The following is a 24,507-nucleotide window of genomic DNA, read 5'->3' as shown; positions in this document are numbered from 1 at the left end:
GAGGAGTCTGGGGGCTCTCGGGCGCCACAGGCGGGGTGTGGCACACCGCGTGCACGCTGTGCGCCCGCTTCTGTCAGCGCGGGGCGGGCTCTGGTCGGGGAAGGGAGTCTTCCCCATGCGTCCAGCGGGCGGTGGAGCGGGGAAAGGACCCAGAGGTCCTCGTGGAGCGCGCGGCCCCGAGCCCCGCTGAGCCCGGCGGAACGCCGTCCTCGGGCCCGACTCGGGGCCAGCGGCCGAGGCCCGGCTGCGCGCCGCGCCCTGGGCCTGCCGTGCGCTCCTGCCCCGGGGCTCGCCGGGCGTCGCCGGTGGAAGTGACGCGGCGAGGGCGGGGCCGCGGGCCTGGGGAGCTGCCGCCGCCTTCTCGGTTGGGAAGCGGTGGTGCAGCCGCCAGGCCGTCCCCGTCCGCCCGCCCCAAGCCCCGCGGGCCGCCGCCGCCATGAAGAAGCAGTTCAACCGCATGAAGCAGCTGGCCAACCAGACTGTCGGCAGGCGAGTGCCCGGGCCGGCGCCGGGGCGGGTGACGGGCGGCTTCCCCAGTGTCGGCTGCTCGGGGCCCGGCTGCGGCCCCTTCGAGGCCAGCCCGCCGGAGCCCGGGGGCTGCGCCACGCCGCGGCCCGGCCTCCAGAGAGCGACTGGGCCGGCCGTCTCCCTCCTCGTCCCTCTCGGGGTCCCCACCGCCTAGGACCCGCCCCCGGGAGCAGGGACCTGCGCCTTCTCCTGTCCTCCAGGCGACCCCGGCGCCCATGCTCGCTGCCTGGGGCCACGACTCCCATCCCTGGGGCGCTGCGGCTGCACTGGTGGCGGCGGCGCTGGGGGGGTTGGGAGGGGAGTGGGCCTGGGGCCGGATTCTCAGCCTTTCGGTCGAGCGGGGCGGTGGGTGGGGGCAAGGTGGTGGGGGGGAGGCTGTAGTGGTCGTGGGGGCAGGGCGCGCCGTGCAGACCCTTTAGGTCCAAGTGCAGACAGAGGAGATCAGTAAAGGGGCTTCCAGCCAGTGGGATCACCTCGGTGGGTGCGTTTCCGTTGGGCCTTCAGGGAAGCGGGAGGCGGTGCTGCCTCCAGCCCAGGGTGAGGAGGAAGTAGCGGTGCCAGTTGTTGACCCCGCGAAATTTGGAATCGGGAGCAGGATGCAGGCGCCGGGCGCCAGTGAAAGGAAAAAGGGTTCTCCCAATCCTCTTCCTCCCTTTGGCTTTGGCAGCAGCTGCTTCTCCGTGTTGCTTTGGTCCTGCTGCAGTGCTCTTCCGGCGCTGAGTGTGAAATGCCCCACGGGACGGGAGTTTGTAGAGGGTGGGGCTGCGGGCCCAGGGGTGATGTGTGGTCTTCAGAGATGTGTGAGGCGCTGGTGGTGTGAGGGATTACGGGGGGGCCAATGTTTCCAGGTCTCCCAGGGCACTTGGCGGTGCTGTGGCGATCGCCTCTTTCTTCTGTGGAGAGGGATGAAAGGTTTAATTTCTCCCAGCTTTGGCTCCTTTTTTCAACAGTTCAGTAAAAGGGGGAGTTTGGTGTGGCCAAAGCACGTGGGAACACTTCTTTTTTTCTGTATATGAAAATACTTTTACTTCCTCTTGAGCTTTCTAAATTTGGTATTTAGTGTTTCATTTCCCTCAACTTTTTGCTTAGTTTTGTTGTTTAATTTTTTCATCCCCCACCCTGTTATCTTGGTGTGCATCTATCCTATTTCCAGAGTTCCTGCCTGTCCCCTCAAGTCTGGAGGCGCCCACTTTTCTGGCACTGGTAGGAAAAGGACAGCCACCACGCCGAGAGGAAGGTCGACAGGGTCGTTGGGAGACTCAGCTTTCCCCCAGGGCTCTGGGAGCCAGTTCTAAGGTGGTTCCTCGGGAGTCTCCTACCCTCTCGGCGGCGTTCTCAGTCAGGCGCCTCTTGGGATCAAGATTTATTGAGCGGCCAGAGAGATTTGTCCACTTCCTCATTTTGGCCACTTTGTACCTTGCGTCAGGCAAGGGAAATTTGCTCCTTCTCTTTTCTTTTTTAATAAGTTCTGGGGCTTTTAAAGCTACCAAGCCATTGCGGGTCTCCCGGGCCCCTGCTTTCTCTGTAGCAGCTCCTCTCTTCACACCTTTCCATTCCAGCCTTCGCGCCTTTGTGCCTACTCTGAGTTTCCAGAGGAGGCCGTGCCTTCTGACCGCTCTCAACCTCTACCTGGAACTCTCAGGAAGCCTCGGGCACCACACCTGCCCCAGAGCTGCCTCCTGCTCATTCTTCAGGTCTCCGGTAAAGGTCTCCGCCTCCAGAAGGCCTCCCCTGATGCTCCCACAGAGACGGGATGTCCCTCCTGGGCGCTTTCATGATTCCACGGAGCGCCGGGGTCTCTCGAATGTCATGCCTCTCGACCCGTCAGGGTTCTGCATTAGACTCAACACCTTGAGAAAACTTGCCCTGTCCTGCTCCTTCGATCGCCAGGGTCCTCTGTGGCTCCTATCACATGGGAGACGCTCAACACATATTTTAATCTGTTGGAAATCTCCTTCTTACTAGAGCACCCTGGTGGTGTTGGCCCAAGTATGGGAAAACGAAAACTGGCTAGAGCAAATGGTGATTCATGTGAGGACTGTAATTCTGGCCCTGACCTTTGACTGTTTGAAAATCTTTATTGCTAGATGCCAGTGGAAGCTCGTGCTATTACAGAGCTATTAAGGGTGTGGCAATTATGCACCCAAAGTCAAAACTGTTTTCACTGGAGAACTTGTTGCTTTATTGCTGTTCATTTCCTAGATATATTTGTATTTTTTCCACTTGAGTAATTGTAAAGGATGAGGGAGGGAAAATGAAGGCAGGAGAGAGCCTAGAATTGTTATTGTGCAGAATCAGTTGGTTTGTGGCATCCCAATCAGGATTCTGGGTGTATTGGAGTCAAATTGAAGACTAGAAAGCAAAGAAAGACTGCTCTTATTCCCCCCACTAGTGACTGAATTTACATGTGTGAATGGCATGGCCATTTGTGTGCTGTCAATTCATAGAGTTCTAGGTGGTGTTTTGTAATGAAATATTCTCTTCCCAGAATGAGGACCTTGTGAGTAACCTCAAAGTGAGATTCCAGGGACAGATATGTGGGAGATTTAGTAATGACTGGAAGGAGTGAGTTCTCATGATGCCATTTGTTGAAAATAGGTGTATGAGTCTGTTTCAGAAGATGGTGTATCTATCACAGGGGCAAGGCTGATGAGGTGGTCTCAAGCTATGAGTGTCCCAACATTAAGAATTAGAATGATTCCTTTTGTTCACCTGCTGTTGTTGATTCATCCATTCAAGAGACACTTGTTGAGCCCCAACTGTGTGTCATTGTGCAAGGTATTAAAGACTGAAAAGTGAGTTTGACCCAGTGGCATAGTGGTTAAGTTTGCTGGTTCCAATTCTGGCGGCCCAGGGTTTGTGGGTTCAGATCTCTGGTGTGGACCTACTCACTGCTCATCAAGCAATGCTGTGGTGGCATCCCACATACAAAAATAGAGGAAGATTGATACAGATAGCTCAGGACCAATCTTCTTCACCAAAAAAAAAAAAAAAAAAGGACTGAAACGTGAATAGGACACAGTTTCTGTCCTCAAGGAGCTCAAGAGATCTGTGGAAGAGATAGGCAATCCAAAGGATAATTATATACCATGAGATAAGTGCTTCTAGAGGGATGGCTAATGCACAGAGAAAACCCAGCTCTTGTTGGATGGAGGGAGGTACCAAAAACACAGGAGAGAATCTGAGGAGAACCTTTTGTTTTTTTCCCCATCATTAAGCACTTCTTTCAAATTTCTCTTATGTTGATTATGTCTCTTTTGGTTGTCAGAAAACTCAGTTTGAACTGCCTTCAGCAGAGATGGGAATTGATTGGCTCCTGTGTGACCAAAAGAGTCGAAAAGTAGTATGGCTACAGACTGGGCTGGATCCAGGGGTTCCGCTCTTTAGACAGAGTGTGTCCACAAGGAGACCCCGGTCTTCCATTGTCCTCAGTTCGAGTCCAGGAGGGTCAGAGAATACCTTTTCCCCAGTCACTGTGGCGAAAGTCCCAGGATTGACTCTGAATGCTTCAGACGGAGTCACGTGGCTCTCTCTGGAAATGGGAATAGAGTCAGTGCCACCCAAACCAGAGGAACTGAGAGTGGGGAGCGCTGCCTCCCCAAGGGAAGCTGGGGTGCTGTTATTAGCAGAAGGCGAGAAGGAGTGCTGGTTAGGAAACAATAAATGTCTTGTCATGTCTTTACTAGTCTTGCCAAAAAGGAAGATGTTTTCCTTTTGCTTGAAAATCCTTGATACAGATAATCCAGTGAACACAGGTGGTGGTGATTTGGGGGAGGTTATGTCCTCAATGGAGGAAGGTGTATACCAGGGTGAGCACTGTGACGAACGTTTAGTTATGAGGTAGAAGTGTCAGAAGGAAAGGAATCTGAGGGACGAACTGGAGAGTTTATTACCCAGGTGAGGCTCTGGAAGGGAGTGTCTCATTGAGGGTTGGTTTCTGCCCTGAGTGAAGTACTCCCTGGAAGGGATGGTTGTCTTTAGATAAGCCCAGGTTACACACTCAAATGCCTAGAGTGGCCAGGCTGTAAAATAAATGAAGGATGAGATCAGATGAGGGCACGGGGTGGCGGGGGGTGGGGGAACCCGGAGGGCACTTATCTCACCAAAGGGGCCTGTGAGAATGTGCGCACAGTGTGGCCTAACCTTTGGAGTTTTGGAGAAAAGCCTGAAATCTGGATTTTAATGAAAATTCAGTGGCATTTCATTCCAATTAAACAACCACTGAGACACAACATGGGAGTAAACAAAATATATCTGTGACCAGATTTGGCCTTTGGGTCTCCAGTTGGCAATTGCTTGTCTAGAAGCCTAAATGTTAAGCATCACTGTTATTCTTTTTTGTTTTTTTCCTGTACTCTCCCCTGATATTAGTACATTCTCAGTTCTTTGGATTTGTTGAAGAACTCATCCTTTCCTTTACAGAAATCTTTGAAGATTTGATAGTAATGATCATCAGCATTTCCATAGTGGTTCAGTTTACTAACTGCTCTACCAAACCACCTGGCTTGTTTCTTGCCTCCTGGCGATTATCATTTCTGTTTTATAAAGAAGGAAAAATGGCTTGCCAAGTTTACACAGCTAATAAGTGGCCAAGGCAGGACTTGGGTCCATGTGCTTCTGACAATAGAATTGGGGCTGCCTTTTCACCAGGGAAGGATTAATGTTTATTAAATGTCTTTGGTGCTTATTAAGCTGCTGGACCAGTTGCTTTGTGTAAATTATCTCATTGCATTCTCACAGCAACTCTAAGAGGTGATGTTATTTATTCCTGATTTAATGATGAGGAAGCCAGAACTCAAAGTGGTCAAGCTAGTAAATGGTGGAGCTGTGGATTCAAACCCTGGTTTCTGATTGCAAAGTTGCTGTAAATCCATACTTCATGTGGGCAACTCCTATACAAGAAACCCTGTTATGAGTGATGTTTTCATCAAATCCTAGAGGCTAAGAGTTGAATGTTCCTCTAGTCCAATGGCTCTGACCAGTGGATGACTTTGTCCCCCAGGGCACATTTGGCCATGTCTCAAGACACTTTTGATTGTCATGATGTAGTTGCGGTAGTGGGTGCTACTGGCATCTAGCAAACAGATGCCAGGGATGCTGCTGAACATCCTACAATGCACAAGACAGCCTCACAGCACGGAAGTATCTGGTCCCACATGTCAAGAGTGCTGAGGTTGAGAAAGGGTGGTGTAGTCCTTCCAGGTTCTGGATAGGTGAATTATCAAAACCAGAGATCCACATTGTTTGCCTGCAGGGCATGCATGTGTTCTGTTTGGCCTTTCAGTATGTATGTATGTATGCATGTATGTATGTATGTATTTTATTTTAAATTTTTTTACAATCATTAGCCCATATTTAAAAATTAGGAGTTTTCACATGAAAACCTGGATTTCCAGCTTCTAAAATTTTGTAACCTGGCAATAACTGGCATTCCTTCCTGATATACATTGCAGTAGCTGAGCAGTAGCTGTTCCATCTGGGTGGGGCATCAACCATCGAGTTCCCCACAGTCCCCACCTGGCTTGTTTTATTGTGTTGCATTCCTTGCTGACCGCTCCCTGATCACAGAAGCCTAGGGACCTTCTCCAGGAGTGGAAGCCTCATTACCTGACAAGATAGCCCATTCCATTAGGGGCAGTGTGATTCTCATGGTGAGCGAAAATGCATGTCCACTTGTGCAGCCCGGAGCAGTCCTCTGGTGCCCCGATCGGTCAGTCTCGTCTCTCTCCCACGAGACAGCCCTTCCTCTATTTGACATCACAGACCATCTCCCTACTTTCTTGGTAGGTGATGTTTTCCATCCCTCACCTCCTCCATTATTTCCATTTTCTCAGACTGATTTCCTTTTCTTTTTTTTTTTTTGAAGACTTTATTTTTATTATTATTTTAAAATTTATTTTATTTATTTATTTTTTGAGGAAGATTGGCCCTGAGCTAACATCTGCTGCCAATCCTCCTCTTTTTGCTGAGGAATGCTGAGCTAACATCCATGCCCATCTTCCTCTACCTTATATTTGGGACGCCCACCACAGCATGGCTTGCCAAGTGGTGCCATGTCCACACCAGGGATCCGAACTGGCCAACCCCGGGCTGCCGAAGCGGAACATGCGCACTTAACTGCTGAGCCACTGGGCCGGCCCCTCCTCTGCCTTTTCTAGGGGAGCTCTGAGCCAGGATTTCTGAGAAGGTAGCTATGCTTTGCTTCAATCTGAGTGGACTCTGTCCTGCCTCTGCATAGAGCAGAAGTGGAAAGACATCCGGTATCTTTGCAGCTTCTTCTGATCTGATCTTCCTGGGCCTTGTTATGTACCTGACATATTGTGACATCCTAGACTGTCAAACAGGGTATTTATAAGTGAGTAAAAATGAACCCTAAAAGGATGTGGTCATATAGCATCCTTTTTATTTATTTATTTATTTTTAAATGTTTTTTTAATTTTTTCCTCTTCTCCCCAAAGCCCCTCAGTACATAGTTGTATATTCTAGTTGTGAGTGCCTCTGGCTGTGCTGTGTGGGACGCCGCCTCAGCATGGCTTGGTGAGCGGTGCCATGTCCGCACCCAGGAACCCAACCGGTGAAACCCTGAGCTGCTGAAGAGAAGCGTGTGAACTTAACCACTCGGCCACGGGGCAGTCCTATAGCATCCTTTTTATATGTGAAGGTGGCATGTGATTCTTACCTGGAATTACCTTTGTGGCTGCAGTTCCTAGTGTGGACATGACGGACGCTTCCGGGACTGGACATTCGGGCACAGGGTCCTAGAATCAGTATGTGCACCTCACATTCCTGTCAGACTCTAGATGATATACAAATATTCTATTCCTGTTTCTCCTATGTCGGTAGATGCCATAGCAATTAATCAACTACAAATTCATTTAAAAATATTATTGCACACCTATCTACCTTGTGTGTTTGTGTGTTTGTGTGTGTGTATTTTCTTCAATGTAGATATGAAAAGTGCAACAGGCCCACGGTCCCTTATCTAAAACTCTTGGAGTCAGATGAGTTTCAGAAATTTTCAAATTTTGGAAAAGTAATAATGTGCATATGCTGTTATTATGTAATATCTCCAGCAGGGTCTGGGGCAGCAGCCCTTAATCAAACATGTTAGCATTTCTATAGCAAAATAGATTAATGTGTTGTACAGTAAATGGAATATATAAAATTATAAATAGCTTCATGTTAGTTCAGGTCCAGTTTTTTTGCTTAATGAGTTATAAAAAAAACCTTGTTTTTTAGATTTCAAAATGCTAGATAAGGGATTATGGACCTGTCTTACTTTTAGTAATGTTCCTATAGAGAGAACCTGTGAAATTTTTATACTTTCAGTATTATTTCCCATACTCAAAAAAAGTTGGAAAGTACAATTATATTCTGTAAGCAGGGGTCACAAATTTCAGTGCCAGGGGAGGTAAAATTAATATGTGAAGTGGGAGATTGGTTAGAAGACAATAGCGAGTGTGAGGACTGTGATGAGCTGGAAATCCATGTCCATTTAAAGGGGAAAGTTACTCTCCACTCTAGCCACCTGCTGCCATGATGAATGTGGGTACAACGTAGCCACATTTTCCCATTTTTTAAAATTTTTTATTCTTTTTGCTAAGGAAGATTCATCCTGAGCTAACATCTGTACCAATTTTCCTCTATTTTGTATGTGGGATGCTGCCACAGCATGGCTTGATGAGCAGTGTGTAGGTCTCCACCAGGGATCTGAACCTGTGAACCCCAGGCTGCCAAAGCAGAGTGCACAAACTTAACCACTATGCCACTGGGCTGGCCCCACATCTTCCCATTTTTAATGATACTCCAGAATGCTGATTTCTATGTAAAGTTTTTTGATATTTAATTGTTGTCAACAAAAAGGAAAAAAAAAATCCCTTGTGTAGGCCAAAGAAAACATATCTCTGCAAGCTTTATCCGGCCTTGAGCTGCCTGCTTTGACCTCTGCTTTAGAGACTAATTCTTATGGTGTGAAAGGCTGGACCGTAGTGTTTTTGTAATGAACTACTTCTTGAGGTGGAGATGGGACGTTTGTTTTATCATGGTTCATCATACTTTACAAATATGTTATAGATGTTTTTGACTGTAAAATATTTCATAAAAAGAAAGCATAAAAAGGTTAGGAGATGCTTTCCTTTAGAATTGCCTTATTTTGTAGCCAGTGGGAAGTTTTCTTTTTCACCTGTGAATCTGAAACTTTCAAGTTACTTATCTTGGAAAAGGGAATGAAAACCCCAAGTTAAAAAGGAGCCTCTTTGTACAAAGTTTGAGTTGAGGGAGGTTAGACAATAACGTCCCTGCCTTTCCAGGGCCCTCGTGATGGGAAATGACATTGCGTATCCACCCTTGTATTGGGATAGGGAAGTGTCCTTGGTCTCCTCTCTTCTCAGACCACACCCCTAGGTGATGTCAGCCCCATAACACCACCTCGTGGCTGATGGCTCCCAGTTTCATGCCTCCAGCCCTGGCACCTCTTCATCCTTACATTGATCTCTGCCTTGGACATCTCCCTTAAATGTCCTGCTAAGACTGAACTCATGAACAAACAGATAATTTGAAGATAGCTAGTTGTACCTATTGTAGCAGATCTTAAGTGTTAGTAAGGAAATGTTAATGCCATATCTTGATTTATTCCTGTCTTTCCATATAAACAAGGTAACATTCTTATTCTCAGATACATTGCTTAATGAGCACTCTGCTGGAATGTTGAGAGAGCACCTATTCATGACTTGGTGCGGGTTTGATACAAGTTTCAGAAGATAAAGGAGATTCTGTTGAAAATGTGACCCTGTGATTTATACAAGAATCTGCTTTTGAATAGGTAGAGCCTATTCATAGCAAAAGATAGGAAAAGAATATTCAGTTCATCTCAGACCTCCAGGTTGTCAGACTTGTTTCCCAATCTTGATCTTTCATGGTAATTACAGCTTATTAATTATGCACATAGGTTCCTTCCTTTTGGTTAGTCCTAAGATGTTTCTCTCTTCCTCTCTTTTCCCACAGTTCTTCTTTTTAGGGGTCTTTCTTAGAGAGACTTTTGGTCCAGCGGTCAACTTGATCTCTCCTTTAATGTTTCATTAGCATTTCTTCTATAGTTTCTCAGGGTTCTCCCACGTGGCTTAGCCAAATTTGTGCCTCCTGAAGAGTTTGTCACAAATCATAGACTAGTAAAGAGGTGCTCAAACGAATACAAGTATTTAAATAAATAAATGTTCAGAACTGCACAGAAATTCTTCTAAGCACCTACCAGCTACCTGTCTACTGTCAGTGTGAACATTTGTAAATCAGCCAGCTTGGATTTCACGTGGTCATTGGATACTCACAGATGCACAGGCTGGAGTGGCCGCTTGAACCCCTGCCCAGCTGTTCCTTGAGGAAATTCATCAAAGTGTTCTACTCTGCTAGATCTGGTGAGGGCTAGCATAGAGGGAGCCGGGCACAGGCACGGGGTCTCTGAGATGTGCTTGGGGCTCAGCGAAGGCTTCTCTGACATGTGACACTTGGGCAATCTATCTAACAGGCAGGTAGAGATGCGGGGCGATAGAGAATTCCAAGAGGGAAGAAAAATTCTTAGGGAAGACCTAACACACTGGCAGTTTTATCCTTTAACTTAACATTTTTTGTCTATGAATTGCTAAAGATGATAATATCTGATTCTTAGCAGCAGAAAAATTCTATCTAGCTCTTATTTTTAAATTAGTTAGGTATTGAATGGCTGTGTATAGATCCACATGTTCGCAAGTCCAGAGTGACTGTGGCATTTAATTCAGAAGCCCCTGGGTGCATTTCCATCCAATAGAAGGAGCAGGTTGGTTCTTCAAAGCTTTAAAAAGCTTTAAAGGCAGCGCACTTGACTTTCTTTGCCTAGCATAAACTGATGGCCATCTTTCCTGAAAATAAGAATTTTGTTGTAGTACATTGAAAATCTAGGGGCCAGCTCCATGGCCAAGTGGTTAAGTTCATGCACTCCGCTTCAGCAGCCCGGAGTTTGGCTGGTTCAGATCCTGGGTGCGGACCTAGCACTGTTCACCAAGCCATGCTGAGGCGGCGTCCCACATAGCACAACTCAAAGGAACTACAACTAGAATATGCAACTATGTACTGGGGGGCTTTGGGGAGAAGAAGAAGGAAAAAAAAAAGATTGGCAACAGATTTAGCTCAGGTGCCAAAAATAAAATCTATTGAGGCATCATTTCTCACAGAATAACTCTTAAAATCTTTTGTTTTCATTAGACTTGTTCATCTCCTTTTACAACCTTTTCAATATTCTGACTGCTTTTGCATTTTTGGACACGCTAGGATTAATAATATTTCCCAAACAACCCCAAGATGGCAGGACGCAAATACATGACCCGCCCATGACTGTGAACACCAACTGTTGGAGACAGGCAGCATTGATTGGCTTTGTTCTCATATGGGGAAGACCATCATTAGAAAGCTTCTGTGGCAGTTTGGGGGGATCACAGCTGGAGGACCTCTGCAGTAGAATTTGGGGAGCCCTTCTATGCAGAAAGCTGAGAAAACTGGTGCTTTAGGAAGACAAGTCTGGGGGAAAGTGGAGTTAGGATTGTGGAGGAAGGGAAAGAGGAAAAGGTGAAAGGAGACCAGTGAGGAAGCTAGTGCAACAGGGTAAGAGAGAGGATGACAGCCAGAGTGAAGACAATGACATTGGAGACTCACTGGAAAAAGTATTTACATACATACGTAGTGCTGGGGACGAAGAAGAAAGAAAGAGACGAGTCGAGGAGATTCGGGTTATGGTTGGATGTTATTTACTGAAAAAGCAACACAGTGGTTCTTCATTCTTCCATTGTTTTAAAATGCTTCTCTGCTTTTAAACTTATAATTCTTATATCTACTTTTTTTTTGGCTTTCTCTTCCATTGATTTATGGCTCTGTGTGCGTGGATGTGTGCATCAAGACCGTGCTGTGTGAATATCTGTGGATTCATAACATAGTTTAAATCTGGGAGAGCCAGTCTCCTTCAGCTTTTCTTTTTCAGTTATTCTCTCCTATTTTTGTATAAAAATGAATTTTGGTATCATTTCTAGTTCCTAGAAAAATTCATTCATAATTTTGGTTGGTTTGGAGCTCATTCATCCAAATAGTATTTATTGGGTTCATGCCCTGGGCTAGGTCCTGAGGATACAAAAATAACTAAAACCCAGGCATTTATGTTCTAGTAAATGTATAAACTAACCTTTGGGGAGAATGAGTATCTTTACAACATGAGCATGGTACATCTCTTTAGACATAAAGTTTTATGTGCTTCCTAAGTTTTGTTGTTGTTGTTGAGAATAGTGCCTAATTAGTCTAGTTGGTGAACATGGGTGATATTAATGTTTGTGTTTAACTATTTACTTTACAACTTATTTAGCTATAACTGATAATTTTATTTCTTTGAATTTCTATGTATATAATATTATCTGTGTTATGTTTCTATTTCTTCTTTTCCTGTTATTTATTTCAGTGATTTCTTTTTTATTCCTTCATTAATTGGTTAGACTCTAAAATAATGTGTAGTGTATATTTGTTTATAGCAATATTATATAAAAGGCATGTGATTACCCCCCTATTGGGCATTCCAGAAACATGATAAGGAATGTGTGAGTCCTGCTGAAAAGCAAATGTCTAATCTGAATGGTTCCCTGTGCAAACCTACAGGCATTTTTCCTCTTTTTTTTGAGTGACACACCTTTCAGTATGTCTGATATTTGAGCTTTTATCCTGTGTCTTAGTCGTAAGATTGGCAGGTGCTCTTAAAGGCAGAATACTGTCTGGAGATAACAATTGCAATGCACTCAGACTGAGGAAGGAGTTGGAAGAGAAAGTTGAGAAATGGTGAGAGGAGTTTAAATGGAGCATACGTGGCAATATGTTCAGATAACTTCTAAAGAGGTGCTTAGCAGGTCACACGGCAGTGGGCTTCTTTGGAGTCTTTGAATCTTAGAGCCGTCTTTAGGAATAGAAACGTTGTTTCCCGCTGATTTAGATGGAGCTCTGACAACCCTCTCCCCAGAAACAATCATCTACACTCAGAAATTGGCATATCATTTCATGGACTTCCTAGACATCCTCAAGCCCATGGACAAGAACCCCAGGGTCAAAGAAAATCCAGCTATATATGGTCAACAGCTTAAGAAGCCTACTCATTATGAGAGAGATGCTTAGCTATAGTCCCTATGCTGGGAACTGGTCTCTAGAGATAACGCTGTTTACAGACGTGCACCTCCCACGTCTCTGTGTGTGTGTTGTTCTGCTAGTCTCCAAAACACACACTTGAGGTCTATGTGAGAGCGCTCCTCCCAAAGGCAGAAAAGTGATTCTCTTGATGATAAGATTTGGTAATCATGTCAAACTACTTTCCCGTAATAATTGACTTTTTTGGCAGTTAATTCAAGTATTTTTTCAAAACTGTTAGATGAGGACTTAAAAACTAAAACTGCTTTAGGGCGTTTGGGGTATAGAAAAGAGTATGCTGGACTTGAGTCTGAGGGGCTGAGATCCCGTCAGTGCTATTCACCAGCTCTCTCTGACCTTGGCTGAATCAGCCTCCCTGCTGTGTTCCCACACTTGTAACACAGGGCTCCTGATACTGCCCACGAACAAGCCCTAGTATTTCTAAGAAGTTGGCATGAGATGAGGAGGCATCACAAGACAGTGAGGAAAAAGTATGAGAAAACAGGGTAGAATTGGGAGAAATGGTCAGGTTACATTTCACCTCCCCACTGTATGCCAAAATAAATTCCAAACGGATTCAGAGTTCCATGGAAAAGAGAAACCATAAAATAAATAGAAGAAAATATGGAAACAACTTCATGCTCTGGCATAGAAGTGCAGAGAATGAACAATAAAAGAGAACCTGTAGATTTAACCACCTAAAAATTAAACTTCCCTCTGTTATCTATCATAGCTAAAATGATGATGAGTGACTAGTTGGAACAATTGAGAGCAGCCACAGAAGAGGGTTAATATCCTTAATGTGTAGAGCTCTCTTCTCAGTTAATTTAGAGAACTGCAAATGCCATGAGCAGAAAGTTCACAGGTGAAACACAGACGACCAGTAAATACAGGAGACTTTTTTCAGACTTATAAGTAATCGAAAAAGCTTTGAGACTCTATTTTTCACTTATCAAATTGGCAAAGTTCACAATAATGATATGTTGCTGTCTTGGGAGAGGAGAGAAAGGTTGTGTCATTCACTACTGGTGGGAATGTAAACCGGCATTCTTTTCCAAAACGAAATTTGACATTGTGTTTTAAGAATCACTTGTAAATCTTAGCCCTATTTCTTTGTCCACCATCTGACTGCATCTCTTTTTCTTCCATATTCCTCTTTCCTAGACACTTCTTCCTGCCCTTCATTAACTCCCCTTGCTTCTTGGAACTAAGTCAGTTGTGTCCGTCTCTTTGACATCACTTTCGGAACTCTGTCCAGCCAGCCTTTTTCTTTCACCTGTTCTGCAGAATAACAGCCTGGCTCATTTATCTACCTGGGAGGTAGAGTGTGGCCCAGAAACATCAGCCAGTTTTGCAGGTCGGGGCTGCCCAAATCATGGCCTCCGAGCTCTGCTGGGCCTTGAATACTGCCTTCCAATCGTTGACTAAGTTTCCTTCCCGTTTTCCTAAGCGCTTCTGCCAGACTCTTGCTTTTCCCAAAGCCACTCCACCCTGCCCCAGACACACCCATTCTCCTCAGATGACCTGCCTCCTAATTTCCAGAGAAAACTGGACACTGCCACCATGCCTCAGTCCCTGAAGCTCGAGTTTCTCAGTCTCCATGGTCATCCTCACTTCCCCTTCAACCTCGGTCCCTCCTTGAGTACCACTTTCCAGGGACCTTTCCTTCAGTGGCCTTGCCTGTCGGCTCTGCTTGCTCAGCCTCCCTCTTTCTGCTGGCTTTCTTTTCACCTGCTAATTGTCTTCAGGCTTTTCTCAGCTTTCTCCTTTCTTCCCGTGGCTTTGCTTCTCCCTCTCCCAACAGCCTGCAGCTTGGCTTCCAGGAGCCATTCTCACTCTTTCCTGTTCTGTCTGCCACAGTTGGCACTTGTAAACAGTCACTCATCCTTACTTCACTGACACTCTTGGCTTCTTCCCTGCTTTTCCTGTGGACTCCTTTTCTGTTCCCCGCTTTGGCTTTTCTTCCATTGTGTTCACAAGGCTTCTGTCCTTAACCTTCATCTTCTCTGCATTCTGAGTGAACTCCCCCAAACCCCTGTTGGCTGCTCCTACTTACAGCGTGCTCTGAATTTCCTGTGCGGACACCTCTTCTGTGCTGCAGGGCCATGTAGCCAAAACCACACTGGGCACACCCACCTGAACGTTCAACAGATCCCCTAAACTCAGGATCCAGAGCTGACCTCACTGACCTTACCCTCTGATGCTCCCCAATTTCTTCTCTAGGTGAAGAGCCTTATTATCCAGGCAGTCACTCAGGACAGAACTTGGGGATCATTCTAGGCTCTTCTCGTGTCCCATCCACACCACATCATAGGTCCCATCATTGCACAATTGTAATAGCTCTCTGTCTTCTCTTCTGCTCACCCACTGCTTTCTCACTTGGGGGGGCCCTCCTCCTTTCTTACTTGGATCTCATCTTCTTGAGTCTCTGAATGTTCTCCTCCTTGGTTTCCCTGCCCTCCAGTATGTCTTCCCTTTCACACATCTTCCACACTGTTGCCAGAAAGATCCTTCCAAAAAAAAAATAATTTCCATGATGATAGCTTACATTTATTTGGATTCTGACTATGTGCCAGGCACTAGTCCAAGTGCTAGTCCTGTACTGACTCATTTAATACCCAGCAAAATCAGTACTGTGTTATCCCCTTTTACAGATGAGAAAACAGAGGCATAGAGAGATTCAGTATCTTCTCTGAGGTCATAGAGCTAGTAAGTCTGTCTCCAGAATCTATACACTTAACTACTTATGTCATAACAACAGAAACAACATTTTTTCGGCTTTCTAGGACTAATCACTTTGCATATATAATCTCTTTTAATCCTTTCAATTCTTGAAGTTAGAAACTGTTAATGTCTCCGTTTTTACTGATGAGATAGAGGCACAGAGATATTAAGTAACCTGCTCATAGTTAACACAGCTTTTAGATCGCGGATTGGGCTATGAGCCCCAGCAAACTTGTTCCAGGCCCTCACTCTTCACCACCTCACCCACCCACAGTAGCTAGTACCTTGCTGGGGGTGGGGTAGGTACCTTCTGAACTCACACTTTTATGGGTATTTTTCTTTTCTGCTATCAGAATTGTGAGTAGTAAAGGAGATATGCATATATAAGATGTTCTCACTAATAAGAGCATTTGTGATGATAAGAAAAGACCAGCATCCTGTATGAACAACATCCAGATGTGAGGAAATGCTAGCTTTGCCCAGAAATACTATAGAAATGCCTGTTCCCATTTAAAATGCTCCATTGCCACTACTCCCCATCCTGCCATTGTATCAATTGATTTTATGATTTGGAATTTTTGATCAATTCTCAGGGACATAACTATCATAATAACATGTTACAGCACAACAGATTGAACTATTGTCTCCACCAGTAGATTCCTGAAATTATCCATGGTAGGAAAATTCTCTGATGGGGAGAGGAACTGAAGACATTATGGGAGACCTTTTCGCTTAAGGTAATTGACTGAACACATGTTTATTTCTGCTCCTCCACTGAAATCCATTGAAATGTTAGTAAAGATATTTTTCAAAATTCTTGGAAATTAAAAACTATGGTATTGAAAACCATACAGAAAAAGTCCCAGGTGACTGACTTAGAAGCAGCTTTATGGATAACTAAAGCAAGTACCGTTTTATTTGTTTATTGATTCTCCAAGGCAGAACAATAGGGTGTAAAGAAAATTCTCAGGAAGGCGATTACTTCCATTAAAAAAGAAAAACAAAAAGCAAACTATTAAGAAAAAGATACAGAATTCAAGGAAATTAAAAAATATAATACCGTCAACAATTCATGAAAAGTCTCCCTCAGAGGACCAGAAAAGAAGATCTATAGAAAGAACTTAAAGCAAGTTTCTGTGTTCTTTCATTTTCCAGGATACGGGGCTCTTCCAAATTTACATCATGAGGAATAGCACTAATAAAACAAAGAAGAGATAGGTCATTACAAAATCAGAGGAGCGTCTTTTCCCTTCCTCCAAACCTGACGTCTCATTAATATGAATAATGGGAGAAAGAAAGACTGCCACCTTTTTGCCTTTCTGGCAACCATAAAGATTCTTTCCATTAACCAAGTGATTCCCAACTGGGGGCAGTTTTGCTCCCCTCATCCCCAATTTGAGAACATCTCCAGACCTTTTTGGTTGTCACCACTGGGGTGAGGGGGGCGCATTGGCACTGGCTTCTACGTGGGAAGGAGCCAGAGATGCTGGTAACATTCTACAATGCTCAGGACAGCCCCGTACAATAAGGAATTATCTAGACCAAAATGTAAATAGTGCCAAGGTTGAGAAATAGTTAACTCTAAGTTGTCTAGCTGACTTGCAGTCAAAACTTGTTGGTTATCTCCCAAGACCTCAGAGACCATAAAAAGTTAAATCTGAAAGCTGAAAATTGTCAGTCTTCTTTATGTTAAAGTATGCTAATTCTTTACTAGAAAGTAGATAAAATCTCTAACATTTCATTGTGCCTAATCTACCTGCACAGTGAAACTGAAGGTGTGACATCAAGAATGACATTTAGCCTGGGGTAAAAATATCCTCAGTTAGAATGATTGGTATGTCTTTCTTCCACTCTGTCATTGTCAGTCTGTCTGGTTCTCTTTCCCAGGGATCTTGGGTGCAGCCTCACAGTCGTTCTTTGCCCAGGGCTGCAGACAAACATGACAAATCAGAGTTGGCATGGAAAGTAAAAGCTATCTGCCACTATTCACTAAGTGGTTTCCCCACTCCCGACTGGTCCAGTATAGACGACATACACCTGAGTTCTCTCTGTCCCCACGCCCTCCCCCCCAATATTGTAGTTTGGTCTTCAGGAGATGAAATCTTTTTAACCTTTGTCTCTCTAAAACTGTCTTTATTTTGCCTTCATCTTTGAGGAATATTTAAATTTGATGTAGGATTGTAGGTTGACTTTTTTCTTTCAGCACTTTAATGATGTCATTCCATTGTCACCTGGCCTTACTGTTTCTGATAAGAAGTCAGCCATCATTCTTATTGTTGCTCCCCTGTGTGTAAAGTGTGCCGCTTTTTTTTCTGTCTGCTTTCAAGGTTTTCTCTGTATCTTTGGTTTTTAGCAGTTTGCCCTTGATCTTTTTAGGGGTGTTTTTCTTTGTGTTTATCCTGCTTGGAGTTCTCTGAGCTTGGATCAGTGCATTCACATTGTTCATTACATTTGGAAACTTCTCAGCCATTGTTTCTTCAATATTTCTTCTGCTGTCTTGATTTTCCTGCTTGACTCTAATTACATGTCTGATAGCCTGTCTGATATTGTCCCACAGATCCTGGATACTTTGTTTCAATTTTTCCTCTTTATATTTTAGATGGATAATGTTTAAATTTCCAGCTCTCAGCTGAAGTCCCTCACCTACTCATACATTGTGTCTGCCTTTTTCACTAGATCCTTTAATGTATTTGTCAAAATTATTATTATTATTTTTTGTTTGTTTGTTTTTTCTGAGGAAGATTAGCCCTGAGCTAGCATCGGTGCCCATCTTTCCTCTTTACCTCCTGGTCAGTGTAAGGCCCAGAGTACCAGAAGGTTTCTCTCAGTTCTCCTGCTTGGCCCTCAGACTTCAGCAGGCCCGTGTACTTGAGCTTGTGAGAGGTGAGGGTTCTCCCCAAGTCGTGTCACCTTGTGTTCATTCTTCTCATGCCCTCTCTCTTACCTCTGTGCTCACTGCCTTAACGTACCCTTCTTCTGTCCAGTATCCAAACTTCTAACTCTAAATCGTCAGTTCTGTCTCAAAAGACATCACCAGTTTCTGGTACCCTAGGTCTACATTAGATGCTCTCCTGTCATCTCTGTAACTTTTGACAAGTTAATTAATTTCTCTGTGCCTAGGTTTCTCATCTCTAAAATGCATATAATAATAGCAATCTCATAGTTATCTTGAGACTAAATGAGTTCATACATGTAAAGCACCTGGAACATTAAGAACAGGATCTCTGGAGCAAAATTGCCTTGCTGTGAAACCTTGGGCAAGTCACTTTACTTCTCTGTGCCTCAGTTTCCTCATCTGTGACATGGAGATAATAATAGTTACTCCATGGAGTTATTGTGAGCTTTAGAGAATTAATTCTTGCAAAGCATCTGGAACAGTGCCAAGCACATGGTATGAGCACAAGAAATGTTAGCTGTGACGATGACAATGACCCACTACTCTCAGAGGGCCCTGTGCTTCCCCTGTCAGAGCACTCGTTGCAGTGGAGTATAGTTACTTATTTTCCTCAATGGTCCTCAAGCTCTGTCAGAGCAGTGACCATATCTCTTAGTCATGAAAGCTCGTGGAAGGGAACCCAACAAATATTTGTTCAATGACTAACTAAATGAAAATGTTAGTATGCGTGACACCACCTATGCTTGAACTCAGTGATGAGCTGCACAGCTCCACTCAGTTAATGTTTCATTATTCTGAATACCCTTTGGAGAGAAAGCCTCTTTTAAAAAAAATCAGTTTTCTATTTGAGTTAGCTACAGCGTCCTTTTATCCATCAAACTGTTCTGTCGGAACACTCTTTTCTTTGACCTTTAGAATAGGGTAAGTGAAGCTTTTTGGTATTCTCTACCCAGAATCTATCCATCATCCCTCATAGGCAGCCTCACCCCAATTTTCCAGAAGAATATTTTTTCCCTTCATATTATGTACCACGCTTTTCATGGAACTGTCTGGGCTACATCTGTGATGTATATTCCTTCTAGAAACTTAGAGGGTCCACAATTAGCCCAATTCTCAGCATTATATGCCGTTAAAAAGTATGTAATATTTATTGTTTATAGAGTTGCAATCCTACAATTACAAAGCACACTTTTGTAGGTTTCAAGATTTTCTCTCATTTTCTGTTTATTGTAGTCTCTTAAAAGTCCTGTGAGATTGTTGATACAAATATAAATAACATGATGTACAGGAAAGTCAAGGGATGTATTTTTAGATCATATGGTTAGTTTGTGGTGGAGCTAGGACCAGAATCTAGCATGAAAATTAATGCAGAGAGACTCAACTTTGGTTAGTGACCTTTAAACTGCGCTCTTTCTGAGGACCCAAAGACTTTAGTTCACATTATGTAATTTATTTAATGGGTGTCTGCCTCAGTTTCCATACCCATGAAATAGGAATAATAAAACTTGCTGCATACGTTTCCATGCAATATAATAAGGTGAAATAATATATGTGAAAGTAGTTTCATAAAAGAAAAGAATGTACAAATGCAAAGTATTACTTAAAAATTGTTTTTGATTTAGTATTGGAAATCTGATGAATAAGTAGGTTATGGTCCATGAATTTTAGTTTCTGTGACTGATTTATCTCTTGACCAGGGAAAGCTCCATATTTTATAAATTTTTCTTAAATTTTTTAAAGGGTTTTTCCAGGTGATAGTTTATAGTCTGTGATTCTGCCATACTGTTTCTGTTAAATAGCGGCATGTCGTTGGCCAGGATGGGACCGTTAGGGCTGTGAATCTGTGTTCTTGTTTGTCCCTGGGATAAGGACAGAGGCCCTGCAGGTCTTCTCCCGACCTCCACCTGTACTCTGCTATCAGAACTGTCATTCTAAAACTCAAATCTGATGCCACTCCATTGTGGAGAAAACATCAATGGCTCCCCATTGCCCTCTAGTTCCTACTTCTTTTCAGTCAGGTCCTCCCACCCCCAGTTCTGTGCTCTGGTGCAGGACCCACTCCAAACCCCCTCCTACGCTCTTCGAGTGCTCTGTCTTATCTGAGATCTCCTTGGACAGCTTCCCTGAGAAGCCTTTCCTGGCCACACAACTCATCACTCTTCTGTCTGTGCTGCCAGAGCTCTGACTGAAGTTGATGGTTTGCATTTCTGTCTGTCCCATCAGCTCCCAAGGGTGGGGACTGTGGCTCATGTTTCTCTTTTTTTTTCTTCCCCTGTTGACAGTTAGAGACAGCTTCATGAATACTGGCTGGATGAATGAAGATCTAAATGCCTTGTAGCAGGTCCACCCACGGATTTCTATCTAGAGAGTTCTCTAACCCGTCTATGAATGTGCACCTGAGAACTGTGGCGCTGGCACTTTTCCAACCTCATTACCAGCGTGTGAGGTGCAGTAGCTTAAGATGTTGATCTTTGGTGAAGGGTTTTGCTAACTCACCGCATATTCGTCCTCTAAGTTTCTGTGTATTGTGTGCCTGAGATTCACCTTGGTGGCCTCCAGCCCACGGGGCGTTATCACAACCAACTCTTTGTTTAATTGAGCAGCCTGTCCTGCTCCTGCTGTAAGTTTGACATAGCTTTTTGTCTTTGTGTGGTCTGGACTCAACCATAACTTCTCCCAGGAGAAGGTTGAGCAGCTTGATAATGGCAGAAAGTTCATTCTTTAGATAAGAGTTATTACTTGGGATTTATCTGACGGTGGTTCTTATTTATCGTAATTCTCAGAACAGCCAACACTCCATGAACCCTCACTAGGTGCCAGGGACTATGTCTAATGAGATAAATAGGATAAATGAGATAAGTGGTGTTTCTGAACAACTGCTGGGGTTGTGGTGTTATTATTATCGTTACTCCTTTTTCCAGTTAGGATTATTCCCATTGTACGGTGGAGGAAATGGAGACTCACGGTTGCAGTTCACCAAGGCGACACCAGGATTCAAAGTCAGGTCTGCCTGAGTCCAGAGCCCTGACTCTTACCTCCTAACATGTTCTGTCTTCTTATCCTTTGCCTAAAATGCAACTTAGAATCTGTTAGCCATCTGTTTCTTATCGCTCAGCTCACTGACTGTGAGTCATGCGCGTCAGACCACATTGTAGGCCGCCCTGTCCTAGAAGGAGCACCTATGGCCTCGTGCACAGTAACACTCAGACTGTCTCACGACTGTCAACCGTTCACCGCGGGAGCCTCTTTCTACCATGTGCTGGTAGTTACTCCACCACCCGCCAGCCACTGGGACTCTCGCCCTTCTAAAGCAGGGTTCTCAGCCCTGGTGGCACTTTGGAGTGGCGTGGGGAGCTTTAAATAAAAATGCCCAGCCCCACTCTAGAGGTTCTCATTCAGTCATTCTGTGTTAGGGTGCAGGTGTTATTCTTTTTTTAACAACTTTATTGAGATACACTTTCCATATCATAAAATTCACCTATTTTAAGTGTACAGTTCAAAGAGTTTTAGTAAATTTACGGAGTCATGTAACCATCACCACAATCCAATTTTTAGAACGGTTTCATCACCCCAATAAGATCCCTTGTACCCCTTTATGGTCAATCCCCATGCCCACTCTTACCCTGGGCTAACCACTAATCTACTTTCTGCTTCTATAGCTTTGCTTTTTCTGGCTATTTCACATAAACGGCATCATCCGTATCATTTTTAAAGCCTGCTGGATTGTAATGTGTAGCCACAGTTGAGAACCACTGTTATCTCCTAGATTGTTTTTTACTCCTGTTCCCTGGGTTCAGAGTGGCTCAGAAAAATTCCTAGGTGCCTACTAGGGCTGTCTTTTAGATAAGTTGTAAGCAAAATGAGTCCTTGTAAGCTTGACCGAGACCTTATGATCATTTATAACCTGCATTCTATGGGAACGTGCTTTTCAAAGTCCAAATGTGCTGACTGAGGAAGAAGCATTGGAAGAGAGCCTGCACAACCTGTCTTCAGACGCGGAATGCTCCCGCCAGCGGCCACAGCACTGAGTCAGAGCCCAGCCCTTGACTTTGTGTGGCCTTGCCTTGGGCACTTTTGCTTTAAACTTTTTGTGTGGCTTTTTATCTTCTTTTGGAGTCTTACATTGCCATGGCAATAAACTGAACCCCCCCTCCTGTGTCTTCTCCCATAGTTCTTAGCTCCACATTAACTGTCCACATTGTGATACTTTGGAAAATATTTCTCGCGTACTTTTGCCTGCTTGAATCAGTTTTGAAATCTCAGACAGCTGCCTCCAGGTCCAAGCAGGTACCATAAATGGCTAGAGCTGGCTGGAGAGGGAGGGCCTGGGAGGTCCCCTGAGAGTCCACTGAGGGCAGTTGCAAGGTGTGCTGGTGGCAGTGAAGTGTTCTTCTTGACTTCGCCGACTTTGCCGTAAGCAGCAATCCTTGGTGGAGCTTTTAGACTTAGCATGGGGTTACAGCAGGGATAGCAAATAGGTTCCATTTCGTGTGCCAGAGGGGAACACCGCCAACTGACCCAACAACAATGTAGGGGATAAGCTTACATGTGTAGGAAAATGATAAAACAGTTCAATTTATGTTAAACTATAACAATTCATCTTAGTCATTGATTGGCATTCAAAGAATGTTATGGAGGCTGAGTTAAGATTGATGAGGGTTTTGTTATTATTGTTTAAAGAGAAAAATAACTGTTACTTATCTTAGGTAAGCTGTAAACATGTGGGTGAAATTCTGTCATTTGGGGAAATAATTCAGAGTATAGAACTTTTAGGTGTATTTCACCCATACCATTACCAAAATATTTTCTATTTGATTGTTTTGCCCCTGATAAATATCCTTTTTCTTTTCAGTGTTATGAAGGGGGATACTTTTTTTTTTCTTTTCCCATACTATCCCTTTAGGGTCTGTAAACTCTTTTTAAAACTTTTTAAAGTACTTTGTAGAATGTGTAACCATTGTTTCACTTGTAAAGTGTCAGAGAGTTCCTTTATTTTTAAAGTCCAATTAAGCAGATTTCAGATTCCCTCGGAGAAATTTCAGAAGACAGCTAATCTAATGAGATAAAACAGGAAAAACTCACTCACTAGTTCCCTGGCTCACTGTGAAGTGAAGTGAATGTGTCCAAACTCAGCACAAAGGCTCAAGTGGATTTTGTAAACACTCGTAACAGGAGATCCCAGTGTTGCACAAAATCTAGTTCCCAGCGGAATGAAATACACCACTTAGCTCTGCTCTGGCTACTGTAATTTACTGCGAATATTAATTCCCATGCCTGGAGTGACCATGTGGTTTGTTGCCCTGTGTACAGTATTGAGATTGGTCATAGTTTATTGTGGTTTATCTTACTCATCAAAGAAGCATTTAAATATTTGGAGGTAACTAGAATTTAAAATCAGTTTTTTAAAAATTCTCTCCATGTCCCGTTTCTTTTTTTCATTTTAATTGGTATATCAAAGTGAATGTATAAGTAAAAAACCAACAAAAGTATGGTCTCGTGCGTGAATTTGTAAATGGAAAAAGAAAGCACTGTGATCCTGGGGGCGATAGGGAGCCATTCATGTTTGATGATAGTATTGGCTCCCTGGCCACGTACATATTTGCCATCCCTGGGTAGAGAGTGCACTTGGTGGTAGAAAGATGAGCTCCTGTTCTCAAGGCCACAGAATGGCTGAAAGGATTGAAGAGAAACAATCTAGTGGAGTCTGGAAAAGCCAGTGCCTCTCGACTTTGGAAATGCAAGTTGGGAAAGCACAGAAACCCCCCTCCAAAGTAAGAATTTGGAAGTGATTAAAACAGATTGGAGCTTCATGGGAAACTGTATTTAACATGTACATAGATCAAAGGTCCGCAAACTATGGCCTGAGGGCCAAGGCCAGTCACAGTATGCTCAGAATGGTTTTTGCATTTTTAAATGGTTGAAAAAAAATCAAGGATGGTATTTCGTGACATAGGAAAATTCTGATGAGTTCACATTTCAGTGTCCATAAATAAAGTTTTATTGGAATGTAGCCAGGTTCATTCCTTTACGTGTTGTCTTTGGCTGCTTTGGGGCTGCAGCGGCAAAGCTGAGTCATTGCAGCAGAGATGGTGTGGCCTGCAAGCCTAAAATATTTATTATTTGGCCCTTCCAGAAAAAGTGTGTTGATGCCTGACATAGAGAATTGTATTCATCTAGAT

General features: G+C 43.9%; 1 protein-coding gene across 5 annotated transcripts in view; it reads left to right on the top strand.

The window, feature by feature from the left end:
* Positions 1 to 287: 287 nt before the first annotated feature.
* Positions 288 to 24,507, top strand: part of ARHGAP17 (Rho GTPase activating protein 17) — an 87,226-nt gene continuing 63,006 nt past the window's right edge. For all 5 annotated transcript variants that reach the window (XR_006889320.1, XM_046665868.1, XM_046665865.1 and 2 more), the window contains exon 1: positions 288 to 489. Coding sequence is in view for 4 of the 5 variants with exons in the window: in XM_046665868.1 (XP_046521824.1) it covers positions 437 to 489 (53 nt within the window). In the remaining variant the exon portion in view is untranslated. The remainder of the gene's footprint in view (positions 490 to 24,507) is intronic.

The sequence above is a fragment of the Equus quagga genome, chromosome 7, assembly GCF_021613505.1.
Source record: "Equus quagga isolate Etosha38 chromosome 7, UCLA_HA_Equagga_1.0, whole genome shotgun sequence".
In the NCBI taxonomy this organism is placed as follows: domain Eukaryota; kingdom Metazoa; phylum Chordata; class Mammalia; order Perissodactyla; family Equidae; genus Equus; species Equus quagga.
Note: the sequence above shows the minus strand (reverse complement) of the source record. Positions and strands in the feature narration are given on the sequence as shown.